This window comes from Microtus pennsylvanicus, chromosome 20 (genome assembly GCF_037038515.1).
Source record: "Microtus pennsylvanicus isolate mMicPen1 chromosome 20, mMicPen1.hap1, whole genome shotgun sequence".
Classification (NCBI taxonomy): Eukaryota; Metazoa; Chordata; class Mammalia; order Rodentia; family Cricetidae; genus Microtus; species Microtus pennsylvanicus.
The window spans coordinates 10,960,174-10,970,898 of record NC_134598.1 but is presented as its reverse complement, the minus strand read 5'-3'; the positions used below and the strand labels follow the sequence as shown (position 1 = coordinate 10,970,898).

The window sequence follows — 10,725 nt, the reverse complement described above, 5'->3', positions numbered from 1 at the left end:
GTCACATACTGAGCACACATGTATCTAACACGAGACGCATGAAGAGTATGAGAGCCATGATCGCTTCACTCTCTTCCCCGTGCTCCCTGGGAGGAAACTTACAAGCTAATGCAGGGCAGTTTAGCATCCACCCTTTTGAAATACGCAAGTATTGCCTTGGATTACAAGAATGATATTTGCTCTAGCTGTTTGCAGACCCTGTCTGACCTTTACCCTGGTCCTAAACCTTGGCCCATTCCTGGTTCTCACTGATCCCTGACCCTCCAAGTTGAGAGCCCAGCCCCAGTCCCTGCCCAAGTCCACATCTGCCTTATGAGATTTCTGGCCTGACCTTTGCTCACTGGCCGGGCCTCTCCTACCATTCCGTCTAGGAGGTCCAGCTTCTGCAGATCCTAGCCTGCCTAATCTCAGCTAGATTTAACTTGAACCCCAAAGCTAAAAGGAAAGTGTGAGGCACTGAGGGGCAGTAACGGGAGACATGGGCAGAGGCCATCACCGGCATGGGTCTATGAGCAGCAGCGAGGAAATCCGGTGTGTGTTAAAGACAGCGGAAGTTCACTAGACAGTGACCAGAAGAAAGGGTGGAAGCGAAGAAGTCAGTCATGAGGCAATGCCAGTCAAGAGAGGGTCATGGTCCGGTTGTGGGGCCCAGGGCAGCCTGACCACACATAATGTCTGGCCACACATGGGGCCCAGGCTGCACAGCTTCCATAGCAGGCAGCACCGGGTTCTAGAAAAAGCCATCAGCTGACACCACGCAGGGACAGCCAGCACTGAAGAGGAAGTACCTGAAATCCCAAACATTAGATAAGATCACCAGATGTCCCTGAGTTCAGGACTCACCTAGACACCTTTTGCCAAAACCCCTAGAAAGATGCTACTCAATCAAGGTCCTGAACCCCAAAAATCCCCTCACCCCAACCTCTACTATGATATAAAAAAAAAAAACCTCAACTGGGCTTGGCACTTTCTGCTCTCAATTGCTGTGTTGGGCAGACAGAGAGTCCAAGCTCAAGCTTGAATAAAGGCTTTTACATACAGGACTCCGTCTCCTAGTTGGTTTTGGGGGGACTCCATGATTTGGTCATAACACTGGTAAGGTCATGCCAGCAGAGATAAAATAAGTGTGTGACATTACTAAATCAGGAAAGAGAGCGGACAGGGCTTAGGGGCCGCTAACACATGTGGAACTGGGGGGAAAAGAAAATATGAGACCTGTCCCCACTTCCTGAGTATTGGGCCATATTTGTGTGCTATACTATACACAGTTTAAGCAGGACTGGGGTTGAAACACAGGGTGTTGCACATTCTAACTTAGCAAACACCACAACTGAGCTACCTCCTCAGACCAATACTGCATGTGAGTTTTATTTAATTTATCTTATTTTATTTAATTACACATCTTTAAGAATACAAAGCAGGACACATGCAACCATCCCCCACTGCATCTGTGGTCACTGGATCCTTGGCCCTGACTGACCCTGGAGAGAGATTTGGCCCTGCCTATACCTGGAGGAGCCAGAGCCCTCTCAGCGTCCACTAGAGGTGTGGACCTGCCTGCACCTGGATCAAGAGTGACCACCTAAGCCACAGGCCCCACCTTCACCCACTGGAAAGAGATGGGCAGACAGCAGTGTTAAAACAAATTCAACAACATAAAGAGAATATGGCACCACCAGAATCCAGTGGCCCTACAACAGGAGGACCTGAACACCCTAATCCAGAAGCAGCAGAAGAAAATGACTTTAAATATTACTTTCTGAAGATGATAGAGACCCTTAGAGAGGAAATGAAAATTTTCCTTAAAGAAATGGAGGAAAAGACAAACAAAAAAATTGGGAGAAATCAATACATCTCTTCAAGAAAGCCAAGAAAAAGCAATCAGACAGATAATAGAAATATTTCAACACTTGAAAACTGAAATAGAGACAATAAAGAAAACACAAACAAAGGGAATTCTGGAAACAGAAAATATGGGAATACGATCAGGTACCACAAATACGAGTAAAAACAGCAGAATATAAGAGACGGAAGAGAGATTCTCAAGCACTGAAGATACAATAGAGGAAATAGACTCACCAGTCAAAAAAAACATTAAATCTAACAAAAGCTTAACACAAAATATCCAGGAAATATAGGACACCATGAAAAGACCAAACCTAAGAATAATAGGGATAGAAGAAGGAGACATCCAATTCAAAAGCACAGAAAATATATTCAACAAAATCAAGAAGAAAACTTTCCCAACCTAAAAAAAGATACCCCTATGAAGGTACAAGAAGTTTACAGAATACCAAATAGACTGGACCAAAAATAAATAAATAAAAAATAAATAAAGGCAAACTTATCAGAATTACACCTGACTTCTCAATGGAAACAATGAAAGCCAGAAGGTCCTGGTCAAGCATTATGCAGACATTAAGAGACCACGGATGCCAGCCCAGAATACTAAACCCAACAAAACTTTCAATCACCATAGAAGGGCAAAAAAAGATATTCCATGAGAGAACCAGATTTAGCCAATACCTAGCCACAAACCCAGACCTACTCAAAGTACTAGAAGGAAAACTCCAACCCCAGGAAGTTAGCACAAAAACACAGACAATAGATTATTTCACAGCAGCAAATCCCAAAGGAGGGAAAAACATACTGCCAACAATGAAAATTAAAATAACAGGAACTAACAGTCACTGGTCACTAATATCCCTTAATATAAATGAACTCAACTCACTTAGATTCTGTTTTCATCTCCAATCTGTTTGCCTCTTTTATAAGTTCTACTGCATGCAAGAAACACATCCCAACCTCAAAGACAGACATCACCTCGAGTAAAGAGTTGGGAAAAGATTTTCCAATCAAATGAGCCTAAGAAACAAACTGATATAGGTGTCCTAATATCTAACAAAATAGACTTCAAACTAAAACAGTCAAAAGAGAAAAAAAAGGACACTTCATATTAGTCACAGGAAAAATTCATTAAGAGCAAATCTCAATACTGAACATTTATGCCCCAAATACAAGGGCACCCTCATATATAAAAGAAACACTACTAAAGCTTAAATCACACATTAAACCATACACACTAATAGTGGGAGACTTCAACCCTCCACTCTCATCACTGGACAGGTCTGCCAGACAGAAACTTAACAGAGAAATGAGGAACTAACAGATGTTATGACTCAAATGTACTTAACAGACCTCTATAGAACATTCCAACCGAACATAAAAGAATATACCTTCTTCTCAGTACCTTCTTCTCAAAAATTGACCACATACTAGGTAACAAAGCAAACCTAAACAGATACAAACAATGGAATAATCCCATGTATCTTATCAGATCACCATGGCTTAAAATTAGAATTCAACAGCAACACTAATTTCAGAAAGCCTACAAACACATAGAAACCCAAACAATGCTCACCTGAATCACTAATGGGTCAAGGAAGAAATAAAGAAAGAAATTAAAGACTTCCTAGAATTCAATGAAAATGCCCACATAACATACCCAAATTTATGGGACACAATAGAAAAACAGTGTTAAGAGGAAAGTTCATAGCACTAAATGTCTTGATAAAGAAGCTGGAAAAATTCCACACTAGTGAGTTAACAGAACACCTGGAAGCTCTAGAGTAAAAGGAAGCAAAGACACCCAGGAGGACGAGACAGCAGGATATAATCAAATTGAGAGATGAAATCAACAAAATAAAAACAAGAATACAATACAAAGAACCAATGAGACAAAGAATTGGTTTATTGACAAAATCAACAAAATAGACAAAGCTTTATCCAAACTAACAAAAAGGCAGAGAGAAAATATACAAATTAACAAAATCAGAAATCAAAGGGGATACATAGCAACAGACATGGAGGAAATCCAGAGAATCATCAGGTCCTAGTTCAAAAGCCTATACTCCAAAAATTGGAAAATTTAAAGGAAATGGATAATTTTCTGTATAAATATCACCTACCAAAATCAAGACCAGATAAACAAATTAAATAGACCTATAACTGCTAAAGAAATAGAAACAGTCATCAAAAGTCTCCCAACCAAAAAAAGCCCAGGACCAGATGGTTTCAGCACAAAATTCTACAAGATTTTCAAAGAGCTAATACCAATACTCCTCAAATTGTTCCACACAATAGAAACAGAAGGAACATTGCCAAACTCTTTGTATAAGGTTACAATTACCCTGATACCCAAACCACACAAAGACACTATTAAGAAGAGAATTACAGACCAATCTCATTCATGAATATTGAAGCAAAAACACTCAAGAAAATACTGGCAAACTGAACCCAAGAACACATCAGAAAAATCATCCACCATGATCAAGTCAGCTTCATCCCAGGGATGCAGGGATAGTTCTACATATGAAAATCTGTCAACATAATCCACCATATAAGCAAAGTGAAAAATAAAAACCACATGATCATCTCATTAGATATTGAAAAAGCATTTGACAAAATTCAACATCCCTTCATGATAAAGGTCTTGGAGAGATCAGGGTTACAAGGAACATACCTAAACATAATAAAGGCAATATACAGCAAGTCAACAGCCAACATCAAACTAAATGGAGAGAAACTCAAAGAGAGTCCACTGAAATCAAGAACAAGACAAGGTTATCCACTCTCTCTATATCTTCTCAATATAGTCCTTGAGGTCCTAGCTAGAGCAATAAGACAACAAAAGGAGATCAAGGGAATACAAATCTAAAAAGAAGAAGTCAGACTCTCACTTTCTGCTGATGATACGGTAGCTTACATAAGTCACCCAAAAAATTCTACGAAGGAACTTCTACAACTTATAAACACCTTCATTAATGTAACAAGATAAAAGATTAACTCAAAAAAAAATCACTAGCCCTCCTTTACACAGATGATAAATGGGCTGAGAAAGAAATCAGAGAAACGTCACCCTTTACAATAGCCACGAATAGCATAAAATATCTAACCAAACAAGTGGAATACCTATGTGACAAGAAATTTAAATCTTTGAAGAAAGAAAGAAATTGAAAAAGACACACACAAAAAAGAAAAATCTCCCATGCTCTTGGGTAGGTATAATTTACATAGTAAAAATGGCAATCTTACCAAAAGCAATCTACAGATTCAATGAAATGCCCACCAAAATCCCAGCAAAATTCTTCACAGACCTCAAAAGAAAAATACTCAATTTCATATGGAAAAGCAAAAAACTCAGGATAGCCAAAACAATTCTGTACAATAAAAGAACTTCTGGAGGCATCACAATCCCTGACTTCAAACTCTACTACAGAGATACGGTACTGAAAACATCCTGGTATTGGCATAAAAACCTGGTTTCTTCAGTTCTAGGAATGGAGCCTCCCACATACCAAGTAAGGTCTCTATCCACTGAGCCCCACCCACTCACCTCCAATATTTATATGAACATATGTTAAACCGCTTTCTTTGGGACTGAGGGAATAACTCAGTGGTGGGGCACTTGCCTAGCAACCCCCACCAAGTCCAACAGAACAACAACAACAACAGAAAATAAGGAAAGAAAGAAATTGGCCATGGTGTTTGCTGTGCAGCCCTTGAGACTGTCCATGAGGAGTCACCAAGTTCAAAATCACTAAGGGAGGCTGCAGGAAAAAGGAAAAATAAGTCAGTACTTTAACAACCCGGGGTTTGTACTAAGATGCCTTGGTCTGAAAGTCCAGCCTCTGAGACTCTGCGGCATTATTGTCAGTCCTGACCCGGTCCTGAAGCCCTGCTGGATTGAGTCGTCCAGGTTTCCAAGGACTCTTAGGGCAGCCTCCTGCTTCTGAGCCTGCCCTCCATAGACCACACAAACACGAGAGCAGAGCAAAGCACTGGCAGGTGTACCAGGTTCTCCAGCTTCTTCTCTCTCCTTGTTTGATGCATGACAAGTTGAGGCCCGTAAAGAAAAGACCATTTCCAACAGATCTCAGAACTCACAAGCAAACCAGGGCTACGCCTCAGGTCTCCAGGCTCTTCTGCGCCTGCCTGCCTTCCTTCATTCCTTCCTGCCTGCCTTCCTTCCTTTCGTGTCTCCTCTTTTTCTTCTATTTCTGGGTCTTGAAGCCTTGAATTTGATAGCTGTAGTCAGTGTAGTCAGTTCAAAAGAGTTTTCTTAGGGCCAGTGAAATGGTTCAACTTGTGAAAAGGCCCTCTGGGTATGTCTAAGGACCTAAGTTTGATTTCCAAAGCCCTTGTAAAGGTCCAAGGAAAAAACTCAGCTCCACAGAGTTGTCCTCTGACTTCCACATCCTCCCAGTGGTACATATGCCCACTCACACACACACACAGACGCATGCACATACACACATATACACACACACATGCACATACGTACACATGCACACATACATGCATATACACTCACACACATACACACAGACGCATGCACATACACACATATACACACACATACACATGCACATACACACACATGCACACATACATGCATATACACACACATACACACAGACGCATGCACATACACACATACACACAGGCGCATGCACATACACACACGCATGCACATACGTACACACGTACACACATATATACACATGCACACATACACACATATACACACACATACACGTGCACATACACACACATGTACACATACATGCATATACACACACAGACGCATGCACATACACACATATACACACACATGCACATACGTACACATGTACACATGCATGCATATACACACATACATGCATATACACTCACACACATACACACATACACACACACATGCACATGCACACACACACACATGCACACATACATGCATATACACACACATACATGCATATACACTCACACACATACACACAGACGCATGCACATACACACATATACACACACATACACATGCACATACACACACATGCACACATACATGCATATACACACACATACATGCATATACACTCACACACATACACACAGACGCATGCACATACACACATACACACACGCATGCACATACATACACACGTACACACACATATATACACATGCACACATACATGCATATACACACGCATACATACACACTCATAACATTAAAAAGAAAATCAGAGTCTGTTGAGATGAATCAGCAGGTAAAGGCATTTGCTGACAATCCCTGGGACTCAAATACTGAAAAGAGAAAACTCCCTCAAGCTGTTATCTGACCTCTACAACTGCATCATAGCACACACACTCAAAAGCATACAGATATGCATACGTATACTACATATATACATACATACGTACATACATACATGGAAGCATATATATACATACATATATTTTTAAATATAATATTTAAAGTTTATTTAAGTGTCTTCTTTCAGGGCAGGGCCTCGAGCACAGCAGACCAGCCTTCTACTGCTGAGCCATGGCTCCAATCCCAGAGCCTTTCTTCTGACCAGTAACCTCCCTCCTTCTCATGACCAATCAGGTCTCACCATGTACATTGTGTACATTCTGAAGAAAAGAGCTTCCACAATGGAAAAATTACAGCTCTGCCCAAAGGGTTACAGTTCTACTCCTGCTGGGGTGGGGAGGATGTTTCTTCCCCCAAGGGTTACAGCCCTAAAGAGAAAGGTATCCTGGCAGTCAGGAGCCAAGGAGCACCGCAGTCACACAAGAGATGTGTTGAGAGAGAAGAGTCCAGGAGGGTAGCTGCCTCTGCTCAAGCGAGAAGCAGCAGAGGACTGGGCAGAAGATGGGGTTTATACAGAGTTTCTTGGGGGCAGAGCTTTCCAGGGTGGAACTTTCCAGAGTGGGGATTGGTGGGATGTCAAGTCTTGAGGTTGGGGTGAGCCCAGGGAATGATGGAATTTCACGTTCAGGGATTGGTAGGTTTTCAAATCCCTACCAGCCTTGTTAGCAGGGCCTGGCAGTTGGAAGTCCTCCGGGGAGGGGCCTGGCCACTTACTCAAGTACCTAAAGCGGCTTATACAAAGCAGCTTTATATATGCAGGGCAAAGTCATGCTGCTGAGTATAAAACCCCAGGGGGTGTGGGAGACTTTCTGGTTTGCACAACCTGGCCAGACCTGAAAAGAGTGAGTTGACTCTGCCCACAACCTTGGATCTTTGTGAGGCTGTGATCCGAAACTTGTCCCCCAACCCCTTTCTACTCTCCTCTGAGGTAAGATAGCTTACTCAATCATATCTGTCTGTTCGTAACACAATAACATAGGCACTGCCATGATCCTTCACCCACATACAACTTTTGAAGGGCCTGTGAGGCTGTGTGACCCATGCTACTGGAGGAATTTCATACACAGGCTCCACCCAGTAAAGAGAATTACCAGGCAGGAGACAAGGAGCAAAGTCCTGTCACAGGAGGAGGGGAGATTTATATCTACCAGACCGGGCAGTGGCAAACACCAGTGTCCCGGGACACACACCACCTAGAGCTGCTATCATGGACGTCCTGGTCCTATTTCTGCAGCTACTGGTGCTGATCCTGACACTTCCCCTGCACCTGCTGGCTCTGCTGGGCTACTGGCAGCCTGTATGCAAAACCTATTTCCCCTACCTTATGGCCAAGTTAACAGAAAATGCCAACAAAAAGATGGAAGGCGAGAAACGGAAACTCTTTAGCCCGATCAAAGACCTGAAGGAGACCAAAGGGAAAGTGACCCTGCTGGAGCTGGGCTGTGGCACTGGTGCCAACTTCCAGTTCTACCCACCTGACTGCAAGGTCACCTGTGTGGACCCGAACCCCAACTTTGAGAAGTTCCTGACGAAGAGCATGGCTGAGAACAGGCACCTGCAGTACGAGCGCTTTATCGTGGCCTACGGAGAGGACATGAAACAGCTCGCGGATAGCTCCATGGATGTGGTGGTCTGCACCCTGGTGCTGTGTTCTGTAAAGAGCCCAAAAAAAGTCCTCCGGGAAATCCAGAGAGTCCTGAAGCCGGTGAGCAAAGGGAGAAGGGTATGGGCCCAGGGCAGGTGAGCATGGCATTGGCAACTCCAGAGTTCAGGACCCCGGATGAGGAAGTTGATGTAACCTACCCTCTGGCAGAAAAAAAAAAAAACGCCATCAGAATGTCATGGTCCTTGGTCGATAACACCAGGCATCTTCTTGTGGATAGGAGATCTGTGGGGGTGCAATGGAAGCTCCAGAAACACAGGGGGTGCTGTTAAGTACGGTGGTGAGGAGAGCTGGCACGACACCAAGGGCAGGGAGGTCTCAATTGGTATCTGGAGACTTACGGTGTAGAGGAGGTGGGGGAATCAAAGTGTTCTAGTGGAGGAAGTGGGGGGGACAAAGACTTCAAGTGGAAAAGTTAGGGGGCAGCAGAGTCTCTGAGAGTTTGAGCTGGGTGTGAAAGAAAGGAATTTGGGATAATTTCCAAAGTTTCTGGCTTGCACAACTGAAGGGAAAGCGGATGAAATAAATAGTCACTAGCCGGCATGGAAAACTCTGTTCTGAGCGCGCTGGGTCTCGGGATGTGCTGAGACGTCCATGCAGAGAAGCCTACACAGGTCATTAGAAGTTCAGGTCTGCAAGTCAGGACAAGATGTGGCCTGGAGAAAGAGCTATGGACAGTATGACCGTCTAGTGGGAATTCAGTATGGGAATGAGTGACTGCTCTGGGAAGAGCTGTACTCAGAACGCTGGGGTGTCTCGGTTGCGCTAGACACCAGAGTCTCAGCAGAGGCTGGGATCACGTCTCTAGCTGGCAGGTATCTCTAACCCACAGGCCCCAGTTAACTATGAAAGTGGCCCAACCCAAAACTGTAAACATTTAAAATACAATGAGACTTTTTTTTAATTTTTTAAGGATTTATTTATTAATTATGTATACAGCATTCTACTTGCATGTGTCCCTGCAGGCCAGAAGAGGGCACCAGATCTTATTACAGATGGTTGTGAGCCATCATGTGGTTGCTGGGAATTGAACTCAGAACCTCTGGAAGAAGAGTCAGTGCTCTTAACCTCTGAACCCTCGATTGCTCTTGCTCCCCTATTGTACAAGTCACTTTAGTGATTCTATAAAGATCTTACCAGTGATGGCCGCCCAGTTACCAGAGGCTCCTTTCGTGTCCTGTGAGGAGGGCAGGAGCTAGACATACAATGTCAGGAACAGTTTGCCCCCCAACAAAGTCTCAGGCCAGAAGCTCTTACTCCGGAGAGATGGGTCTGAAGGAAGGAAGGGGGCATGAGGACCAGCAGTACAAAATGGACTGGATAAGTGACCTTAACCTCCTCCCAGGGAGGACTACTCTTCTTCTGGGAGCACGTCGCCGAGCCTCGGGGAAGCTGGGCCTTGATGTGGCAGCAAGTTTTTGAGCCGACCTGGAAACACATCGGAGATGGTTGCCACCTCACCAGAGAGACCTGGAAGGACCTTGAGCAGGCACGGTTCTCCAATATCGAAATGGAATGGCAGGCCCCTCCCTTCTGGTGGTTACCTGTGGGGCCCCACATCATGGGAAAGGCTGTGAAATAACCCTCCAAAAGGAGTCCCTCTGCTCCCTCCCTGCCTGTAGTCAGAAGCCATCCCAGTCAAAGAAGGAGAAAACCTCCTCGGCGCCACCGCCGCGCCAAATTTTGCCCAGCCACCTTCTAGGACCTCTACTCTCCCTTTCCCTTAGACACGTGGTAAAGTTCTCACTGCCATCCTTCCGACACTACACCCATGTGCCCCTCGGAACTGGTCACATGTCGATGCGTGTGTTCCCCGCCAGGCCACCTCAGCCTCCCTCCCTAT

General features: G+C 44.0%; 1 protein-coding gene across 1 annotated transcript; it reads left to right on the top strand.

Moving 5' to 3' along the window:
- The first annotated feature begins 8,358 nt into the window (after window positions 1–8,358).
- Window positions 8,359–10,615, top strand: Tmt1b (thiol methyltransferase 1B). Its single transcript, XM_075954021.1, has 2 exons — window positions 8,359–8,924; window positions 10,228–10,615. The coding sequence occupies exons 1-2, from the start codon at window positions 8,427–8,429 to the stop codon at window positions 10,462–10,464; spliced, it is 735 nt and encodes a 244-aa protein (XP_075810136.1). The 5' UTR covers window positions 8,359–8,426; the 3' UTR covers window positions 10,465–10,615.
- The last annotated feature ends 110 nt before the right edge of the window (window positions 10,616–10,725 follow it).

Coding starts and splice junctions, on each gene's coding strand:
- Tmt1b (XM_075954021.1), top strand. CDS start 8,427: ATGGACGTCCTGGTCCTATTTCTGCAGCTACTGGTGCTGATCCTGACA. Junction 8,925..10,227: donor TCCAGAGAGTCCTGAAGCCG/GTGAGCAAAGGG, acceptor ACCTCCTCCCAG/GGAGGACTACTCTTCTTCTG.